Source organism: Metopolophium dirhodum, chromosome 2 (assembly GCF_019925205.1).
Source record: "Metopolophium dirhodum isolate CAU chromosome 2, ASM1992520v1, whole genome shotgun sequence".
NCBI lineage: Eukaryota > Metazoa > Arthropoda > Insecta > Hemiptera > Aphididae > Metopolophium > Metopolophium dirhodum.
The window spans coordinates 29145551-29168194 of record NC_083561.1 but is presented as its reverse complement, the minus strand read 5'-3'; the positions used below and the strand labels follow the sequence as shown (position 1 = coordinate 29168194).

The 22644-nt window shown below is 27.4% G+C and overlaps 2 protein-coding genes across 3 annotated transcripts; both read right to left on the bottom strand.

Annotated features, from left to right (window-relative positions):
• Window positions 1-12702: 12702 nt before the first annotated feature.
• On the bottom strand, window positions 12703-17032 carry LOC132939843 (uncharacterized). Of its 2 annotated transcripts, XR_009664017.1 has the most exons (12): window positions 16561-17032; window positions 16306-16479; window positions 16111-16164; window positions 15981-16028; window positions 15842-15896; window positions 15509-15670; window positions 15217-15276; window positions 15052-15129; window positions 14884-14940; window positions 14575-14809; window positions 13496-13662; window positions 12703-12986 (listed from the first exon to the last, which is right to left on the bottom strand). XR_009664017.1 is itself a non-coding variant. In XM_061007242.1 (11 exons), coding segments are annotated over exons 6-11 (576 nt in total). In that variant the 5' UTR covers window positions 15654-15670; window positions 15842-15896; window positions 15981-16028; window positions 16111-16164; window positions 16306-16479; window positions 16561-17032; the 3' UTR covers window positions 12703-12985. The 2 variants fall into 2 exon arrangements, 1 of the variants encoding a protein (XP_060863225.1); XM_061007242.1 differs by lacking the exon at window positions 13496-13662.
• A 347-nt stretch (window positions 17033-17379) lies between these two features.
• On the bottom strand, window positions 17380-22414 carry LOC132938697 (uncharacterized). The gene is made up of 11 exons (XM_061005681.1): window positions 21742-22414; window positions 21529-21657; window positions 20033-20128; window positions 19803-19952; window positions 19613-19729; window positions 19378-19467; window positions 18671-18742; window positions 18420-18494; window positions 17873-18111; window positions 17639-17801; window positions 17380-17560 (listed from the first exon to the last, which is right to left on the bottom strand). The coding sequence occupies exons 2-11, from the start codon at window positions 21548-21550 to the stop codon at window positions 17439-17441; spliced, it is 1146 nt and encodes a 381-aa protein (XP_060861664.1). The 5' UTR covers window positions 21551-21657; window positions 21742-22414; the 3' UTR covers window positions 17380-17438.
• Window positions 22415-22644: the final 230 nt, after the last annotated feature.

The following is a 22644-nucleotide window of genomic DNA, read 5'->3' as shown; positions in this document are numbered from 1 at the left end:
TTCAAGTCAATACAAAATATTCAAATAGTGTTACAGTAGTAAAAAAAAAAAATTGACGGGAGGTGTTAGCGCCCGCAGGCAAATCGATTTTAGAAAACAAAAAAGAAATTTGGAAAAAAGTTTACAGTAGAAACACTCATTACGAAGTGCAAACTAAAATGCCCCGAAACATAAACAGAAAAAACTATTTAAAATATTTATTTCATTAATGAATGATTATTCATGGCGCACCAGATTGACGATGTTTAAAAAAATTGGCTAGAGTTAAAATAATAAAAAAAAAAATTGAAGGGAGGTGTTGGCGCCCGCAGGCAAATTGATTTTAGAAAACAAAAAAGAAATTTGGAAAAAAGTTTACAGTAGAAACACACATAACGAAGTTCAAACTAAAATGTCCCGAAACATAAACAGAAAAAACTATTCAAAATATTTAGTTCATTAAAGAAATCATGGGGCACCAAGTTATCAATTTTCAAGTCAATACAAAATATTCAACTAGAGTTACAGTACTAAAAAAAAAAATTGAAGGGAGGTGTTGGCGCCCGCAGGCAAATTGATTTTAGAAAACAAAAAAGAAATTTGGAAAAAAGTTTACAGTAGAAACACACATAACGAAGTTCAAACTAAAATGTCCCGAAACATAAACAGAAAAAACTATTCAAAATATTTAGTTCATTAAAGAATTCATGGGGCACCAAGTTATCAATTTTAAAGTCAATACAAAATATTCAACTAGAGTTACATAACTCAAAAAAAAAATTGAAGGAAAGTGTTGGCGCCCGCAGGCAAATCGATTTTAGAAAACAAAAAAGAAATTTGGAACAAATTCGACAGTATGAAGCCACATTACATAGTTCAAACTAAAATGTCCCGAAACTTAAACAGAAGAATTTATCAAAATATTTAGTTCATTAAAGAATGATTTTTCATGGGGCTCAAAGTTATCAATTTTCAAGTCAATACAAAATATTCAAATAGTGTTACAGTAGTAAAAAAAAAAAATTGAAGGGAGGTGTTAGCGCCCGCAGGCAAATCGATTTTAGAAAACAAAAAAGAAATTTGGAACAAATTCGACAGTATGAAGCCACATTACATAGTTCAAACTAAAATGTCCCAAAACTTAAACGGAAGAATTTATCAAAATATTTAGTTCATTAAAGAATGATTTTTCATGGGGCTCAAAGTTATCAATTTTCAAGTCAATACAAAATATTCAAATAGTGTTACAGTAGTAAAAAAAAAAAATTGAAGGGAGGTGTTAGCGCCCGCAGGCAAATCGATTTTAGAAAACAAAAAAGAAATTTGGAAAAAAGTTTACAGTAGAAACAAACATAACGAAGTTCAAACTAAATTGTCTCGAAACATAAACAGAAAAAACTATTCAAAATATTTAGTTCATTAAAGAATTCATGGGGCACCAAGTTATCAATTTTCAAGTCAATACAAAATATTCAACTAGAATTACAGTACTAAAAAAAAAAAATTGAAGGGAGGTGTTGGCGCCCGCAGGCAAATTGATTTTAGAAAACAAAAAAAAATATTTAAAAAAAAATTTACAATAGAAACACACATTACGAAGTTCAGACTAAAATGCCCCGAAACTTAAACAGAAAAAACTATTTAAAATATTTAGTTCATTAAAGAATTCATGGGGCACCAAGTTATCAATTTTAAAGTCAATACAAAATATTCAACTAGAGTTACATAACTCAAAAAAAAAATTGAAGGAAAGTGTTGGCGCCCGCAGGCAAATCGATTTTAGAAAACAAAAAAGAAATTTGGAACAAATTCGACAGTATGAAGCCACATTACATAGTTCAAACTAAAATGTCCCGAAACTTAAACAGAAGAATTTATCAAAATATTTAGTTCATTAAAGAATGATTTTTCATGGGGCTCAAAGTTATCAATTTTCAAGTCAATACAAAATATTCAACTAGAGGTACAGTACTAAAAAAAAAAAATTGAAGGGAGGTGTTGGGGCCCGCAGGCAAATTGATTTTAGAAAATAAAAAAGAAATTTGGAACAAATTCGACAGTATGAAGCCACATTACATAGTTCAAACTAAAATGTCCCAAAACTTAAACGGAAGAATTTATCAAAATATTTAGTTCATTAAAGAATGATTTTTCATGGGGCTCAAAGTTATCAATTTTCAAGTCAATACAAAATATTCAAATAGTGTTACAGTAGTAAAAAAAAAAAATTGAAGGGAGGTGTTAGCGCCCGCAGGCAAATCGATTTTAGAAAACAAAAAAGAAATTTGGAAAAAAGTTTACAGTAGAAACAAACATAACGAAGTTCAAACTAAATTGTCTCGAAACATAAACAGAAAAAACTATTCAAAATATTTAGTTCATTAAAGAATTCATGGGGCATCAAGTTATCAATTTTCAAGTCAATACAAAATATTCAACTAGAATTACAGTACTAAAAAAAAAAAATTGAAGGGAGGTGTTGGCGCCCGCAGGCAAATTGATTTTAGAAAACAAAAAAAAATATTTAAAAAAAAATTTACAATAGAAACACACATTACGAAGTTCAGACTAAAATGCCCCGAAACTTAAACAGAAAAAACTATTTAAAATATTTAGTTCATTAAAGAATGATTATTCATGGCGCACCAGATTAACAATGTTTAAAAAAATTGGCTAGAGTTAAAATAATAAAAAAAAAAAATTGAAGGGAGTTGTTGGCGCCCGCAGGCAAATAGATTTTAGAAAACAAAAAAGAAATTTGGAACAAATTTGACAGTATGAAGCCACATTACATAGTTCAAACTAAAATGTCCCGAAACTTAAACAGAAGAATCTATCAAAATATTTAGTTCATTAAAGAATGATTATTCATGGGGTTCCACCAAGTTGTCAATTTTAAAGTCAATTGAATCAAAAAATTGAAGGAGGGAGCCTGCAGGCAAATTAATTTTAGAAAACAAAAAAAAAAATGTGGAAAAAATTTTACTTTAGGAACACTCTTTAGAAGTACACGGGTACTCAGCGTACTCCCAGGTATAGCCGGTTAATCTTGAAAAATATTTATACAAAAAAATCTACTAGAGTTCAATGAATTGAAAAAAAAATTGTTTGAGAAATCTGTGTGAAATAACACTAAAGAAAAGAATACGCTGGAAGTTAAATATTGCAATACATATTAACTACTATCCAAAAACTAGGTATTGTTTACATTATAATAATACGAACAGTTATTATGATCAGAGGTGTATCACCGTAATATAAGTATTAGAAAATGTATAAAAACGAATGTAATTTATAAAGGATGCAAAAAAATTAAATCAGAAAAAGGTCCTGCACGGACTCTATTATGTGATTGTAATTTATGAAGGACATAAAATAATGTTTAATTTAAAATAATATTGTGTTTGGCTGGGTCTACAGTCAATATTAAATAACAAACTATAAAGACTAAATGCAAATAAAAACATAATCAGATATCTGTTTTAGTCTTTGTAAATATGTGCGGAAAAAAATTAGATTTAGTACAATGTAAAAAAACGTGGAAAGAAAACCCTGAGAATTCTTTGACAGTAGGATAATAAAACACAATACTATATATTAAATTAAAACTATTGATGTTATACATTTTCTATTTACAAAAGCTCATAAGTATTGAAAACCTTATAAAATCCTAAAAAAATTATATTTTGTTATATTTTAAAATACATTTTATAATTTGTTGTGTTAAAAAAATCATTATTTAATGTTGGCTGTATTTAAGTTTTTAATAACTATACTGGTACAACTCTAGCTGACAGTCTTTAAGACCGTGTTAAAAACTATAATAATTAGTTAACGTCTTATTTACTGTCCTATCCTAACCTAACCTAACATAACCAAATTAATAATATTTAAATATTTTCTTTCATTGTTATGTTTATAATATCGAATACCTTTATAGTTAGTAGGAAAAGATCATCGCAAAGCTCACGACCAGTGATTGTAGTCGTCTATCATTACCATAGCTTCAACTAACCTTAGGTTTCCCAAACTAGCTTCTTATGACTAATTACATTAGGACACTTTGAATAAAAAGTTCCTGAGTTGCAGGTTGCCGAACTTATAAGTGATTGATAATCAAGTTGATCCTTAGATTGTTGACACCTTAGTTCCCCTCGAAGACCGCTGGTAAGACTATTATGTCCTATCCATTATGTTATATCTATATTATCTATGATGGAGCCATACCCAGCTCACTCGTGTAAACAATTTGAAGCACATAAAAGAGATTAATAAAAGTCTCTATTAATGATAATATGAAATCCCAGACCTGTCCCCCATATTCTGATATTAAGAGCCCAGCCCACCTTCATATTCTCTATGCAAAAAGTAAATTTAAGACAAATTTGTAAATCAATGCACAGTCTCTCTATTGTACTAATATTTGTGATTTCATTAATTTTCAGTATTTTGTATAATTAGTAATAATTAGTAAACCTAACCTACTGAGGCAACCTTGAGGCATTTCCTTTTAGGAAATTAATTAAATCCTCAAACATAACTCTTAATTCAAGAGTTTGTAACTAATACAATCGTAATATAATATTAGTATAGTACATTTCGTAATATTTTTTTATAATATTTACTGTTAGTGAAATATTAAGTTTGTATTTCTAATATAATATATGTTATGATATTTATGGATGACACTTGCACCATGGCCCCTCGATATAGTAATGTGGCGACCCGGCACATCTCTTTTAGATAAATGACTAAATACTTAATCAAGTCTTCCAATTTACTAAACATTTATGTTTTGTAGATAATTTGAAGAAAAATTTAAAATTGAAGAGAGACTGTGTGAATTAACAAAATTTGTGGTATGAAAGGTTTATTTGAACACCTGTTATAATGTATTATATTGAACTTAAGTTAATTTTTTATAATGTACTATAGTAAACATTTGAACGTTTATTACAATATACGTATATTATATAACTAGATTTCAAGTATGATTTTTTTTAGTTTTTTTTTTTGATAGTTACCTACCTACTACAAAACAAGACACTTTATTTTTATATTTTGAAGCAATATTATATGTTTTGGATTATTTAGATCTATGTAAACTAAATTTCAGACCCATAGTTTAGTATTTAAAGTTTGTATGATCAAAGTCGTGGAACCAAATTTTATCAGACTCTACTAGAATGTTGTAGTTAAATTAAACTATAATATAGTTATGTGGAATAACAGTACCTAACCCACCGTTACCAATATGCGTTTTTTTCTGGTTAGTTAATATAATTGCATGTTTTCATGATTTCTTTGTATTTATGCTTTTTTTCTTAAAATGTTTTTATATTTTCGGTTCATCCGTTACCTATCTACCAAGTGTGTAAATAAAGAATTTTTTTTGTAAACCAATTTGAATTATTATTTATTAATTTAAAAAAAATTTAATAAAAACGTTTTCATTAAGTATTTTTTTGAATATTTTATTATTTTTAATATTTTTGAATATTTCAGTGCATATATTTGCCTGTTTTTAGTGCATACATGCAGGCAAATATTTAACACTTAAGAGGATGTCAGATTTTTAGCGCACCATTTATTTCTCTCTCCGACCCACGCACAATCATTTTAGTGTTTTCTTAATCGTACATTTGGTATGCTACGCGTGGGTCAAAGATGGAAAACAAATAGTGCGCTGACATCCCCACCAGCAACACGAGTGAGCTGGGTATGGCTCCATCATAGATAATAGAGATATGGATAGGACATAATATCAGCGGTCTTCGTCCTTCGAGGGGAACAATTGAGGCCAAATAAAGTATACTCATATCGAGTATCGACTATCAATATAAAGGAGCCTCAATTGCCTTCCCCTCCGGGAACGCGGCCTCAAATGTATTTAACATAGGCGTGGACTATCCATGGTGTCAACAATTAGAGGATCAACTTGATAATCAAACACTTAAGTTCGGCAACCTGCAGCAACTCAGGATCTTTTTATTCTGAAAAGTGTCCTAATGAGTCATAAGAAGGTTAGTTAGGTAAACCTATGGTTAGTTGAAGCTAGTGGCCTTTGCAATTCAAGATCTTTTCCTACGTATTCGGCATTGTTAACATAACTATTCTACCTTTACACTTTTTCTTCCCCCGTCTCTCACAGCTATATACAGGTTCAGCCATTCTCATTCCACACCTCCATGATCGGTATTCTGTCCATCCGTCTCTTCTTCAGTCTTCTCGCCCCTCATTTCCCACCTAAATTAACTAACTTCTATAGCCACTCTCACTATCTTTTATCATACAGTGACCGAACCACCTAAACCTATTCTCTCTTGTTTTCACTACAATATGTACACTAACCTACACTACCCTTAATTAATTAATTTCTTATTCTATCCTCTTTTGTACCTTAACACCTAACTTATTATTCTCATATCTGCTACCCTCACTCCACTTACCTACCCTAACCTTACATTTCTTTTTCATCTTTCCCTTTCATACACCATACATTCTGAAATCCTGTTGACCCATTTCCTTATCTTCGCCATATTACACACTACCTAATTCCTATTCACCCAGTCTCTAGTTACCTACAAGTAATCGTACTTGATTATCGGTGAAAATATTTAAATATCATTGAGCGAATTCCCTACTCGAAAGAATTACTTAAAAAAATATCATACCTCCCAATTTTCTAATTTTTAACACGACTTTATTGATAGCCGGAATAGTGTTATACCAGTATAATTACAATAGAAATATTGAAAAATTTCAGGCAATACATCCTTTGATCAATTAACAATAATAAAAAAAAACCTACTGAGAAATAAGAAAATACAAACCCCGTGACGGAATCAAAATCTGCTATAGATATTATATAAACCTACCAATAAATACCTAATATTAATTTTTATTACACAGAGTTTGTATTTTTAAATGTTGTATTCAAGGATTTATTAGTTTTATTTTTATACCTAACAAAAATTACATTTATTCACAAGTCAGTTATCAACTAGAACTCGACTACGAGTAAGACAGCGTTTGGATTGTTCGGACTAGGTACTTGTGCAATACTCGACTACCACAATTTAAATTAAAGAATGTGATATACCTAGGTAACCTATCGATCGATTCTAAAACAGAAACTTAGCCTAGGTACAAATAATATCATAATATCAAATAGTGAAATGTGAAAATTTGAAGAAAATTTCTTATAGGTATATCCCGTAAAACCCCCAAAATAAAACGTACGTTTGAGGTGTTCTCTTAAAACCCAAATGTTTAATACCCGTATGCGTAGAAAATGTATGTTTCACATTTAACGAAAACTAAAACTATCGTGACGGAACTGAATTACGAAGAACGTATAAAACAAAAATAATCGTCACCAAGTGGTAGGTATAATCTGCTATATGTACTTACAGATCATATTAAATAACATTAATCATTATGTACCTATTTTCTTATTTTATTAGGTAGGTATAAAAACCTACCTTATTCCTACTTATACAAGCATTGCCTAATCATTGATTTCAAATTATAAAAATTATTCTACTATAACAATAAATTAACAGTTGTAGGCAAAGTATTATAATTTAAGGTATTTTTCATAATATCTTAATTTTTGAACACCTAAAACAACTGGATTTTAAAAACTACTCTACGCCTAGCGGGTATGTAAGTTTGTCTGACAATAAAATATATTTACATTAAGTCTACGGCGTCAACAGAGTAAAAGGACAAAACTTACGTAATTATTTATTCTTCCAGCGAAACGCGTTCCCTTCGAGTGTATAATATTGTCTAGTGTCAGAGCTGTGCATCTCCGCCAAGGAAAATGCATATCTTCGATCCAAAAGTTCAGTCTGGAAGTATTGAGATTAATGACATTTATAAAAATAGGCACCTAGTTTAATAACCAGAATGGAACGAAATATGTGAGTACGTATTGGAATCGCTGTTCGTCTCAGACGATTGTCATTTGCCATAGATTATTTATAATTATAACCTAACCGTCCTAATCATAGAAAATATAAATATGGCCCTAACCGATGGATGATGGATATTTTTACATTATCTTCAAAAAAACATTTATTTGTTTCTACTAGACGCAAATGCGGTAAATTGAATTCAAATTTATAATATAGATAACGGTTTTTTACTTGGTAACCATTTATTTATTACTTGGTTTATTAACTAATTCTAATTGATATAAAATAGTAATTAAATAAAATAGTTTCATTGATCCCAATACTTAAAAATAATGTTTCAAATAAAATAATAAAAAGAATTTAAGAAATACCTAATAATTAATATGTATTTAGTATTACCTAAATAACAAAATAACTAAATAAATTCGTGTTTCTTTTTAAACATTTTCACGCCTCCTCTCTTACGAAATTGTGTCAATTCTCCTTAGAGTAGCATAGGAGGTTATGAACACTTGAAATTGTGCATGTTAAAAAATCAGCCATATCCTCCTCCCCCCCCCCTTGACAAAATCATTTGACTCATTTAGCTACTTTTTGAATTAAGAACGTTACATTGAACATACAAAACTGTACCTACCTACATAATAGTTATCAACCTATTAACCCATCAATAATATTATATTTTTTATTGTGTACACTAATCGATTGGTAAATACAATATAACGTTAAGTTATAAATAAGACGTGGATTTAAATGCATTAAAAACAAGAAAAATGCCTTAAAATATTTGACTTCAACCCATATAAATGTTCTAATTTCATTTTTCAATTCGTTGATAATATATAAAACGAATTCTTTGCTTGGAAAGCAATGTCATAGAAAATTCAGAACATGCAGTTTATATTTAAATCCGTGGCCTAATTATAAATAATAATTTCTGATGCATTGATGCTGAAGAGTGAGAGGGGTGGACAATCAGCCGTACCGAAATCGAACATCTTAAACACTTAATATAAACAATTTTTCACACACGCGTCATGGTATGAAAATAAAAAATATTTATAATTCATATTTATACCGATTTTCTATCGATTTATGCCGATCTTCTATATTAATAATAATTATAAATATATAGCAATAACAAATCATTTTTGAATAGCGGCCCACCGGGAAAGTTCCCAGTATCCCGCCGGCTCAGTCCGCCCCTGGTTCATATTGTAACCAAAAAATCAATTATAAACACAGTTACTTTTTACCGATATTATAAGTTAAAATTTGGACGAAATTACATATTAAAACCAAGAAGAACGATTATAGTTATTTTGTTGTAATTTAAAAATAGTAGGTATTCGCGGATTTATGAAACTTTTAGAGTATATTATTATAATTTATATACAAGGTGACACTTTCAAATGTAATTTTTTGGGCAAAAATGACTTTAACCTACAATGTTGTAGGTACTAATGCCTAATAGTAAAATAAATTACTTTAATCTCAATATTATTTATTAGTTAACGATGTCTTTGCTCAGAATCGTTTTTCGTTTGTTCGTTTTGTATTTTAATAATTTATCCACGGCAAGATAGGCTGCAGTTGACCATTCCGTGAATATTACTTTTATGTGTACTTGGTTATACGTCCCTAATCACTATGATATAGAATATAGATATTAGGTGAAAAATAGAAGTTATGTATGTGACACTAAATTAATAGTTATCTATAACTTATAATAACGTTGTATTTGGAAAAAAAAATTACCAGTTATTAATTAAAATTGTATCTTATGACTATTATCAGTTATAAGCTATAACATATATTTCTATAAATTAAACCAGAACATATATATATATATTAAGTACCTTATATAGGTAAGCTCCTATTAATTATAATTATTCTACGAACAGGGACTGGAAAAACGACGACGACGTTTATTTCTCGCGTATTTTATACATTTCTGGTTCGGAACTAAAATATGCGCATACAACACTTGGATAGCACATTTTTCGTGATATTAAATATTTATTTTAATTTTTAAGTCTTAAAAGTAAAATTAAGCCCCAAAAGAATATAAAAACAAACTTACTTTAATTATTGACTCTTTCGGCGGAATCCGTGACGTGTGTGAACTGCGACGCCCATGAGGAAACGCTCCAGATTACAGAACTTAGAATATTGTAATTTATGAAAAATAAAATTATACGAAACGCAGTAAGTTTTTTGCTCATATTTTCTTTGCTTATTGAAATTTTAGAATTTTTAATCGACTGTGTCTTCTGCAACGACTTTGAGATTTGCCATAGATAAATAAATAAATGATATAGATATTATACTAGGTACGTCAATATGATGAATCCACGGATATAATATAATGCAACTTTTTATATCAAAGACTTCCGAATATGTTAATAGTAAAAAGCAATTAAAATATCTATTATTTGTATTTATTTGTTAATAATAATTAAAACTTAAATATTAGCAGTAATCTTGTTCCTTTCACAAAATGTATTTTAATTATTTTTAATTTACATTTACATTTATACGTTTGGCACTTATCCCAAAGTGATCTCTGAATTCAACGATGAATTTAATAGTTACATTCTCGGTTACATTAATTGGATTATAAATTAAAATAAACTACAGTTTCCAGCTTCTACTACAACATTATTTTATATTTTATTTTATGTTTTTAATTTTTTAAATGCAGTCTGCACCTTGTGTTGGTGATTTTACACGTAATATAAAAAAATTGTTTAATCAAATTATTTACACGATTTCAATAAAAAAATATCTATGAAGTAAAACATCCGCATTTCTATTAACTATAAATTCATAATTGTATGAGCTATACATGGTACATATATTTTTCGAAAAAATTATTTAAAAAAACAAGAATAACTCCTATTTTATGTCACGCGGCCACACGGGTTGATCTAGCAACTGACTCTACTGCTACGATAACTGTGCAACTTTTTTTAAACATAATTCGTTTTGAAAACGTCCAGAAAAGAATTTGTTTTAAGACTGTCTGTCTTGATAACAACTAATTGAATTTAAAGTATATTGTTATATTATATTATAATGAAATTAATAATTATAGTAAAATATATAATTGCAAGACATTTAATACCTATATCTATAGCCATCTATAGGGTATAAACTACACTAAAAAAGCTGTAAGTATGCTAATAAAATATATGGGGTGTATAATGTATTTATGTATATAAAAATATAAAATATAAAGATTAATAACATTATATTGTTTTAAATACTTCGCGCAAACCTAAGGTGACACCCGGCGCATATTATAACATGCAAAAAGTTGCGTATTAAACATGGCGTGGTGAAACGAAGACGGTCTCGCGTATTTTATACATTGCGCTTTTGGGATTAAACTTATAAATGCTTCTACGTAACCCAGTTAACAGATTGTCCGTGGCAATAAATATTTAATTTAAGCCTAAAAAGTAAATGTAAAATAGTAATAATATGAAAACAAACTTACGCCTAAGCATTGACTCTTCCGGTGAAACCTAGCTAGAGTGCCGCCGTCGCCGAAGAAACTATCCATCTTCATCTCGCTCTGAACTGAAACTTGAAAGTATCAAAATATATTATGAAAATAACCTGAATACCTGATCATAACGAAATGTGTGAGTTTGTGTTAAAACTTACATTATAATGTATACGGCTCATAACTGTCGGTCTATATCGATGGCTATTATTACTTATTTGTTCACTGAAATTATTAAAATTGTTTATCGTCGCCGACGAATGTCGACAATTGACGATTGCCATAGATATTATAAAATATATTATTCCATAGAACTTTATATTATACTAAGTATCTATACAGTCTATTGATAAATATTAAATCGTATGTACTATTACAGAAAGTACTTTGTGATCAGCAATGTACCTATTCTGGTTATCTATTTCAGTTATAGTTCGCATGCCAAATTTAACTGTGCGAAACTGGTCCGCAAGTTTATAGACATTTTATTATTCGAATGCATTATCCCACCAGTTCCTCTAGACACAGTGTTTGAGAAGTTATATTTTTTTGGTACCTAATTAAATTACAATATGAATTATTATAAGTTACCTATGTAGGTACTTGTCCAAAACTCGACTACCGGGATTTAAATAAAAAAATGTGATTTATAGGTAATCTATTGATCTATTATAAAATAGAAATTTAACCTACCAATAATATCACGTTTTATCAAAATCGATTTTAGTTTTTGGTGTAACTTTAAGTCAAATGATCGTAGATAGCTCCTACATAGCATGCAAATATTAAATAAACATAAAATCAAAGTAGGCAAGTCAATGTTTAACCCTGAATAAGTATTGCCAACCAATTCGATATCAACTAAATTAATGTTAATTTAACACACTATAAATATGAAATGACATGGAACTCAATATGAAATAAGTATATATACTTAAAGGTTTAAAAAACCTTTAATCGTCAAGGTTCGTTAAGTACTCTTTAAACATTCTTTAATATTGTATAATATTGAATAGATATTCTTTTAACACCAATCAACCGTTCATATAACTTTTTTCACCTCCGGTAAATGTTTGTCGAATATTGAGCAGATCGTCGGTTTTTAACTAAAATATTCTAAAAAATAATTATATGGGTATATTTACAGCAATTTTTATACAATTAATTAATAGAATATTTAATAATTAAAATGTAAACTTAATAATTGCATAAAATTTATCTTTATTATTTCAAAAATATTCAAATTATCTAATGTATTACATAGGTATTCAACATATATTGTTAGGCCCTATAACAATATAATAATAGTAAAACATAATGTACCTATACATTTATTTAGAATATAATATAATAATATATATAGTTGAAATATGATATAACTAAAAGGCAAACCTAGCCTAGCTATATTATATTGTACATAATAATTACAAAATTAAATGATATTCATATTCAATGAAACATTTCTTTTTTCTTTTTTATGTTGAATGGTGCTTGAATGAGATAATACTTAATGTATTTTTCAATTTCATCGGTCGATGATTCATTATTCAATCGTTTAATTGATTTAACAGCATCTGGACAATAAAACAAATAACAATAATAATTATAAAAACAAAAATTAATAATTGCATTTTAATGGTAGAAGGCATATTATTATAATATATTAAACACATATTCATATTCCATCCATTAAACTCATATAGACCGGCATATATTACATTTATATGTATAATTATTATTTTAGATAATATAATATATCAAATATATAGGATTAAATTGCTTGAATCAAAGAAAAAGTATTAAATCATAATTATAGCATTATTAAAATAGTTGTTTTGGAATTAAACATTTTGTATGTGAATATTAGTAATTATTAACTTCCATAAATAAATTATTGACTAAAATATATAATGAAAGTTATTAGTTTAAAAAGGTAGCTGTTATATAAGACTTTAAGAGTATAACAAATTCCTAGTTATATTATATACTACCAGTTATTCATAATATTATAATATAATAGATAAAGAGAAGTAATAGAAGAATTTATGAGTGCATATTACGTAAAAATAAATAATATATTTACAAAATATATAACTTTTGAAATTGATAGATTTGCAAAACATTTTTTTTTATTTGCTCTGCCATTAAAAGAATATAAGGCTAAGATGTTGTCAGTGAACAAATATCCCATGATTCTTTTGACCATGACTTTGATACTTTTTCCACCAAGTCTCCAGCTAACTGTTTAGTCTAAAATGTAATAAAAAAAAAAAATTAAGTTTAATGTCATAAAATATTAAACCTTCCATATAGTACTATAAGTATGTATATTATTATAATACAGTAATTATATCTATAGTAAAAATATATTTACATGTTACCTAAGTTAAGGCCTTACTAAAATAATGTAGAATAGGAATAATAAGATATTAATAACCATTTAATAATTTGAATTTGATAAAAAATATATAGATTTAATGTAATATGTATTTAATGTTACTAAGTCAAATCATTTTATTCTTTAGTAAAAACTTTTAATTTTAACCTTTAAAATCATTCAATAAATAAAAGCTATACATATTTCTGTAACACAGAAGTCAACTAACGCAAGTCCATTTTTTCAAATATTGAGTCAGTTCTATTGTTGGAATATTCTTTCTGTGATCTGTTTAATTGTATTTTAACGTAAGTCCAATTAACAATAAATTTATAGATAGTAAGAAGTATACTAACTTAAGTCCTAAACTATGATAGAAGTATAGAAACGTACGTCTAGAGTGATACATAAGAAAAGTAAAGCGAAATAATATTTTTGAAATATACAATTGTAAGTGCATTGCAATACAAACATTTTTGTATTGTCTCTCCAGTAAAAATGTCATTTTTGTGACTTGCGTTACATGACTTCTGTGGTACAGATTTATTTAACGAGTATTTAATTACATAAAAATGATTTATCATAATTAAAACTAGGCATGAATGCATAATGAAAATATGTTTCACAATAGGTATATAGTTGTTATACGTTTTGTAAACATTAAAATACATTTGTAATCGATTTAGTCTAAATAATTGAACTTGAAACATTGTTTCAAAAACCATTAATTTAAGAAAAAAATTGTCTATATTTTATGAAGTCTAATTATAAATGAAATTACTTACCAATGATGCATGGTATTTCTTATCTGTTCTTCTATATTGTCTAATGTATCTTCTTCATCAATTGGTAATAAGCAGTCCAAATTAGAATATTCTAATGTAAGATCATTAGATTCTTCAACATTATAATTGTGTGAAATCTGCCTTTCGACAACCAATGTCAATTTTTCATTGATGTTTCTAATGCTGTGTTTCAATACTAAAAGATTGTATAAAATGAGTTCCTTAAATTGATCTTCTGAAATTATATATTATACATCATAATTAAAACATTTAAAAATAAAACATTAGAAGGTTAATATTTTTACATACCTGAAGAATTTTTTAATTTATTAGGTTTTGGAGGCATTTTTTGTTTATTTTCTAATACTGCAACATAATATAAGAAAATACAATAAGTAAGTAACATAATCCTAGTAAATTGTAATCATTGAACAGTTATAATTATATATTATAATTATATTATATTTTTAAACTAACAAGTAGTCAACGGTTGGCTTAAGTTATCTGGTCTAAATAATTGCTTGGATACCGCAGATCTCGCCGCAGATGCTTGTGCTATATTAGAAATACAAATTAATATGTAATGCTTTTCTTGTTATATAGGTATAGTACAATTTTGAAAAACACTATTAATAATTTTACCATATGTTTGTAATGGTGAATACTTCTGAACAGTAGTAGGAGATATTTCTTGTGAAAGAGCTATAAAAACAAAAATTAGTGTAAAACGTTTGTAAGACTATATATCAGCGTATTATATACTAGCCTTAAAATCATATTATTTATATATACTAACAATGGTATTTAGTCATTTTCATAAGAGGTGCTGATTTAATTTTTTTCTCTGTGTTTTGAGTGTAATTTAAAATATTTTTAATTTTTTATATGATAGAAAAATTGCATTTTAATAGAACTAATTATTAGGTATACATACGTGATTGAAAAGTTTCAGGAGATGGATATACTTTTCTAGGAGATTCAGATAAATTTCTCTTTTTGTTTTTTTCTGCTCTTGCCAAATTATTAGGAGAAAGTACAAAATGTTTATTTCTTCTATAAGGTGACACATTTTTCACCATGCAGAAATTATCATCAACTGTAAACGGAAATATAATTAAAATTTTTTTTTGTGAAACAATTTGGACAACTATAATGAAATTATTCAAGTAACTAATATTCTACAAGTATATTACATAATTCCCCCAAAAACATGATTAGAATAAAATAGTATTATAATATATATAATATATTATAGGTAGGTGCATACTAGATTCAAAAACTGGAGTTTGATGGTGATTTTACAAGCATATCATCAACACAAGCTGTAAAAAAATATGTTTCATTAGAAATGAATATAGAGAACATAAAATTAAATATACTATATTAATAAATCATTGAAAACTTACATTTCTTAGACAGACAATTAATGTTATTTGTACTGGAATTATTATCACCTACAATAAAGATTTTTATCAATTTTGAAGTACAATAAATTTGAGGTAGGTATAGTTATTATAATTATATATATTTACTTACCAGAATCATAAGCTGGTAATTCATAATTATTGTCATCGCTATCAGTTTCAATGTCTACAAAAATAAAATAAAAATAATACACATTTTATAAACATAAGTTAATAATTGTGTAAAGTACTATTAATAATACAATTTTTTTCCAATATTAATTAAATTATTAAAGAAGGTATACTATACATAATATAACCATCTTACCTGATTTGTCAGCGCCATATCCCGTTTTTTTATTATTACTGCAATTATTACCTGATTTTGATTTTTTTCCATTATTTGTATTTTTTATTTTAGAATAATTGTCATCTTCAGTAGATGATAAATCCGAAGTGATCAATTATTTTTTGCATTTCGTTCGAGCAACAAGAAACGATTCTAAAATGTATATCAAAATAATTATAGGTTATATTATTATACAATGTAGTTATTGTTTTGTAAAAAAAAATATAAGCTTACAAATATTTGTAGACAATGCCCTAGCTTTGAACCCTCTAGTATTTGGTATACATTGGTTTTTAATAAAACGTTTCACATGGGTCTTAGGCCAAGCACATGTATCATCTTTAAACCATGTGCTAGGTACTACCTCTACTCCATTATCTTTAAAGAAGTGAATAACCGACCATGTCATATTGAATATTGTAAACAAAAGTAAATGTCAATCAAACGATTATATTAAAATTAAATGCATTGAATTCCAAATTACCGACATCAGTACGCACTATTATAACAATTAACAATGTGAGTACACGAATAACAATTTATAGAGTAAGTACGTGATAATATTGAACCGTGATTCACTGGCGTCGATTATCGAAGCGAGTTAAGAAAACACGTTGAGCAATAAGCCGTTAAGGTTTTACAACAAAATTTTCTATGACGCCATGACACCCATGACAGAAAACTATTAAAGTAAACGAGCTGAGTAGCCGACCTCGCGTCCCGTACCACGCCTATATGGCAGTACCGTTTACGAATACGGGTAAACAAGGTTATAACATCAAGTCGGTTACTAGCTCGTTTCCTAGGTTTAGACTTCAGATCATAGGTAAACGTTAACACAATGTAAATAACTGGTTATGTAAATGATTTTATACTTAGCGTAGTTATTAATATAAAAAAGAATTAAACGTTTATGTTATACATTTGTTAAGTAATTAATCTTTCAAATAGGTATAGTGTATATTATGATTGTTATTTATAACGTTTACCTAATACCTATTGTTTTTAAAATTTCATTTAAAATTATAATATCAGTATTAATAAGTATACAGAAATTATTATATTAAGAAATTCTGTACACTATAATAATATATTTAGGATGATTATAAAAATTATTTTCCTGCCTTATCTTTAATTTTAAATGAAGTTTGAATAAGAACGTACTTAATAACCTGATCAATTTCATTAGCTGCGTTATCAGCATTGGCAAATTTTTTGATTGTAAGGACAGAATCTAAAAAATTAAAATTCTAAAAATTAATTAATTAATACAAAATCAAAATTACTATATTGTTATTTAAGTTTAACTTACCAAAAATAATTTTATTTAGAAGCAATTTCTCAAATGGTAGTTTTTTGTTACCACGACCACTATATGAAAATTCACATAATATTTCTAGTATAAATAATATAGCCATTATTCTTTTTGCCATAATTTTTATTGACTTTCCTCCCACAGATGATAAACGTTTAATCTATGACAATAAAAATATATAACTTATTTAATAACAGTTCATACACGTATGAAATTCTTAAAAATCTTTACCATCTGACACCGATAATGTTTATTTTTAGACAAATCATTTTCTATTTCTTCCAACTGTTCCTGAGTTTTGATTGGTAATTTATTATCTATATCACCAGTGTCATATATACTCAAATCCTTAGTTTTTGTCAAGTTGGTTTCCTCATCTCGCTGAATCATGATGTCCAATTTTTCCTGCATTGATCTTAATTCGTATTTTATTGTTACCATCAAATTTAACAATTTTGCATACTGATCATCTATTTATAAAACAAAAAAAATTAAATAAGATAATAATATATATTGGTTTGCGCCTAATTAGTAACTTTGCTAAAGCGGTATCCCTAGTATTTCATTTTTATGGTGGGTGGGTGAATTGAGAATGCTTAATAATATATATTATAATTAAATCAATCATGATATATAATATATTAACCAATATTTTTGAAGTATAATAATATGTAATATACAATACTAGTATGATTGGAATAATATAATTGAAGGTACCTATACATATAGGTATACATATAATATAGTGTCTATATTTATTATTATTACTAATAATTACCTTTATGGAGACTTTTTTGTTGTTTTGAGTTTAATGATTTACTTTCAGTAGTTTTGATGATTACACAATTGTCAACTAAAAGCATATTCAAAATTACAAATTAATTTTAACAATCAGTAATAAAGATAGCATACATCCTAATGTATTAAACTTAATTTATTGAAGGCATTATAATTTTAAGTAAGTAGGTATCGTTAAACTACCCTTAAGTTATAATGTATTTTCTAATGATATGCATTCAGTTGTATTACCTTTTTGAACAGTTTGTTCATTAGATGTAGATGGGCTATTCATGAGATTGTATACCATTGAACAATTGTTTTCTAAAAATTAAAATTAAAATTAAAAATAATTTATTGAATACAAAATGTAGTAATAATATGATATAAATGTATTAATTTAAACTATTTATACTTTTTAGATATTAAAAAGTTCTTTACTAGAACTCAGAAAATAGTATATTTTAAATATGCGGATAGGGGTAACGCGGGTATTATAAAATACAATTTTTTTTTCATGACGATCTTAAGTTTAAGTCGTTTAAGATTACTTGTATTAAAACAGTTTACAGTATGCACATTTCTCTATGAGTATAATATATGTGTTAATATTGTTAAGTAACTATACCCACCGCACGTTAAGTTCATGAACGGGCAGCGGACCGTTTTGTGTCCCTTACGCACGGCCGGTTTATGATTGGTTCCCCATAAAATAATTCTACAACTAACCAGCGTGGTGAAGGAGATCTATTGTTTTATAAACATGTGCACGACTCTGTTATCACGCGAGTGTTCCGTATATTATAAAAGTGGGAGTGGTTGCAACAACGAGCGGTATGGTGGACAAAGTTATTTTGAATGTGCGACTGGTCATGATCTTAACGTGCGGAGGGTTATAAAGTTAAAATATTGAACAAAATAAATATAACTACCAAATTATGTAATTAATCAAAACGCACCAGATAATGTTCTTTTAGAAATCTTTATTGGACTATCAATTATACCAGGGTTTTGAGATTTATCCAAGTCGGAAAATAAACTTCTTTTAGCTTCAAAAAAAAAATATATTTATATATTATATATATAAATAATAACACCTTAAGAAAATACTTGGAAAACAAAAAAGGTAAAGATATAGGTTTTAAAATTTTAAATAAAAAAAAATGTATAAGTAGTTAAATGTATATAGATTACCAAATGATAAATGTGGGCTATCTCCTTTAGCAATGATATTACTGTTTAAACAACTATTATAATTATCGACAGTATTTTGAGGAGATACAGTTGTTTTAGTAGTGAAAGGAGTATTGACTATTTAAAATAATTAATTAATGTTAATAATGTATGCAATAGAAATATATTGTATAGATATTTATATAATTACTAGAATGATTAGTCTGGACAATAACATCATCTTTCAAAGGAACACTATTACCATTATCATTATGGTAGTATTTAGATTTTGAATTCAAACTTTTAATATCTGAGATAAATTGGTTGGTTGTTTGATTAACTGGAGTTGATGTAATATGTGCTAAAAACATATAAATAAATAATAATGGATAGGTATAATAGGTATACTTACATTATTTTTAACAATGATGAAATATTTACCATATGAAGATTCAACAACGGAGCGTTTTAATGGAGACCATCCAAGATCTGTAGAAATTGTGAGTTTTTTCTCATTTGACTTTTTAACTTCATCATCTGAAATAAATCATATTGAATTATGTAATTTGCATTAACCATATTATGAAAAATAAATTAGTTTTCACTTTTCTGCAGTACCTCCTGAGTATGTTATAATTAACAGAATTATATTACAAAACTTGACTTAATAATAAATTATATAACTAATTTTCTCTAATTTGAAAAATAAAGTAGGTATACCTAAATATACATATTTCTATACATCAGTTAATATAGTCAATATTATTTATAAATTGAAACTATAGTATTTATAACTTATGTTTTACTAATTTAATTTATTTATTTTTAATATTTACATTTCTTATACACGCATAACTCACTTAAAAACTAAATTATTGTAAAAAAACTTCCAACAAAACACAGATAATGTTCTTACCATCAAGTTTAATAATAGGTCGATTACTCTAATTGTTAAGCTAACAGCATAAAACGTGAACTGCTGAGCGTAAATTTGCTATGTTATCAGTGTGTAAGACAGAGACAACATATGCGGGTGTGGCGTCCTCTTAAGTGGAGCACCCATGCGTTTTTGTCTCAGTCTCACACACGTACGACTTGTCAATTTTTCTTTCAAAAGTTTCAATAGTGTGCTGTTAATTTTGATATTAGAGTTAATTGACCTATCATTATACTTTTAGGTAAGAATATTATCTGTGCTATAGAGTTGCTGATTTTTTTTATATTTTCATTTTCAAGAAATATAATTGGTATGTGAAGTATAAAATATTAAATAAAAGCCAATACTTAAGTACAGATGATGCTCTTACCTAAAAGTTTAATTATAGGCAAATTCACTCTGATATCAAAACTAACAGAACACTATTCAAACTAGTGAACAAAAATTTGCAATATCGTAGGTACATTGTATAAGCAGAGTCAATTTATGAATGCATAGTATCCTCTTGACAGGTATGTTATGGATAATAATTATTCAAACAAAATATTTTAAATAAATTGGATACATCATTGGATTACATGAAATAAAGAATTGGTCAAGAACAAGTAGGCTTATTGCTACACGACTATTTCTCAAATTTAACAACTAAAACTTTAATATTAAAACAGATATTATTACCAATTTAACAATAAATGACAATAAATTGAAATTATATAATCCCCCCTCCCCCCAATAAAAAAAATGTTATCCTATAGTTATACTTATGAGTTATGACTTTATAAGTGTAGATACAAGTAAAATTAAATACCTATAAGAGACTATAAGATACAAACATTATCTGTGTTCTAGTTTTTAGCCCTGGGACCACTAACCAGGTAATTTTTCCCACAATAAGGCAAAGGAAATGTCAGATCAGTTAAGTTCAAGCAAACAGCAATATTGTAAAATACTATACCTACATAATATATAGTAAATATATACATAGTAAATTATATTATACCTTCAGAATCAGAGTTTATCATAACTTTTTGTTTTCGTTGTTTTCTGGTTTTTGCAGTCTCCTCAGACGAGGAAAGGTCTGATTTAGATTTTGCAACTATGCATTTTTTTTGGGCAACTTGAAAGTCATCTAGAATCACATTAAATTAAAATAAATTATATACCTAACATAATTTTATAATATAGTAGATAATTCAATATTAATATATTTAACTTTCCAATATTACAAGCCAAAGTCTGTGCTTTATATAAATTGAATGTTTTCTTTTTGGGCTTAATTCTATTAATTACAGCATTTTTTAGATCACTTTTTTTTATGTGTTCGGCCAGGCGCAATAGCCCTTTTTAACACACCAATGCTCCGGTACAACTTCGTCCAGCATAAAATGAACCACTGACCACGTCATGGTTTTTTTTTTTTTTATAGTAGTAAAAATAATATATAATATTATGATGTTGAATACTTGAATGATCTAACACGATACAAACACGAACAGTTTTCACCACCACAGCGAAATCACGGTTGAAATTTAAATATTGAATACACTAATAACTAATAAGTGTATTATGCATTTATGCACATGAAAAAAGATGCGACGGAAATAATTATTAGCAGTTAGTACGAATGTCGTAATCGACGGGCAACAGAGTAAACACTTAACGGCGAAACAACTTACTATAATAAGAAACTGCAATGAAGTAAACATAAATATCGTCGTCGCCACCGGCTGGCCTGGCCGCAGACTATCGATAAACGTATGGAATTCCAAATAATATTGTACTATCATGCACGTCGTCTTTACATTATCATTATGTTTTAGATTTAGAACTCTCCATTCGTCAGTTTGTCACGTTATAAAATACAGACTGAAATAAAAATAAGTGCTTCGTCGAAATAATAACTACCCGAAAATACGCCGGGTATACCAATTACCAATATAATTGTATAATATTATACATGTCAAGACTGTCGTCAACAGACAACAGTCGATTCTGCCTTTAAAAATAATAATTATTATTATTAAATAATGTCATTATAAATATGTGTACAGCACAAAAGAATAAACGCATACTAATATATTAGGTGTATTAATTAACATTCATGCATATTATAGTT

Coding starts and splice junctions, on each gene's coding strand:
- LOC132939843 (XM_061007242.1), bottom strand. CDS start 15,653: ATGGTGAAAAATGTGTCACCTTATAGAAGAAATAAACATTTTGTACTT. Junction 15,277..15,508: donor TCCTGAAACTTTTCAATCAC/GTATGTATACCT, acceptor TTGTTTTTATAG/CTCTTTCACAAGAAATATCT. Junction 15,130..15,216: donor TTCACCATTACAAACATATG/GTAAAATTATTA, acceptor TTTCTAATATAG/CACAAGCATCTGCGGCGAGA.
- LOC132938697 (XM_061005681.1), bottom strand. CDS start 21,550: ATGATAAACTCTGATTCTGAAG. Junction 19,730..19,802: donor TGTCCAGACTAATCATTCTA/GTAATTATATAA, acceptor TATTTTAAATAG/TCAATACTCCTTTCACTACT. Junction 18,495..18,670: donor TGAACAAACTGTTCAAAAAG/GTAATACAACTG, acceptor ATATGCTTTTAG/TTGACAATTGTGTAATCATC.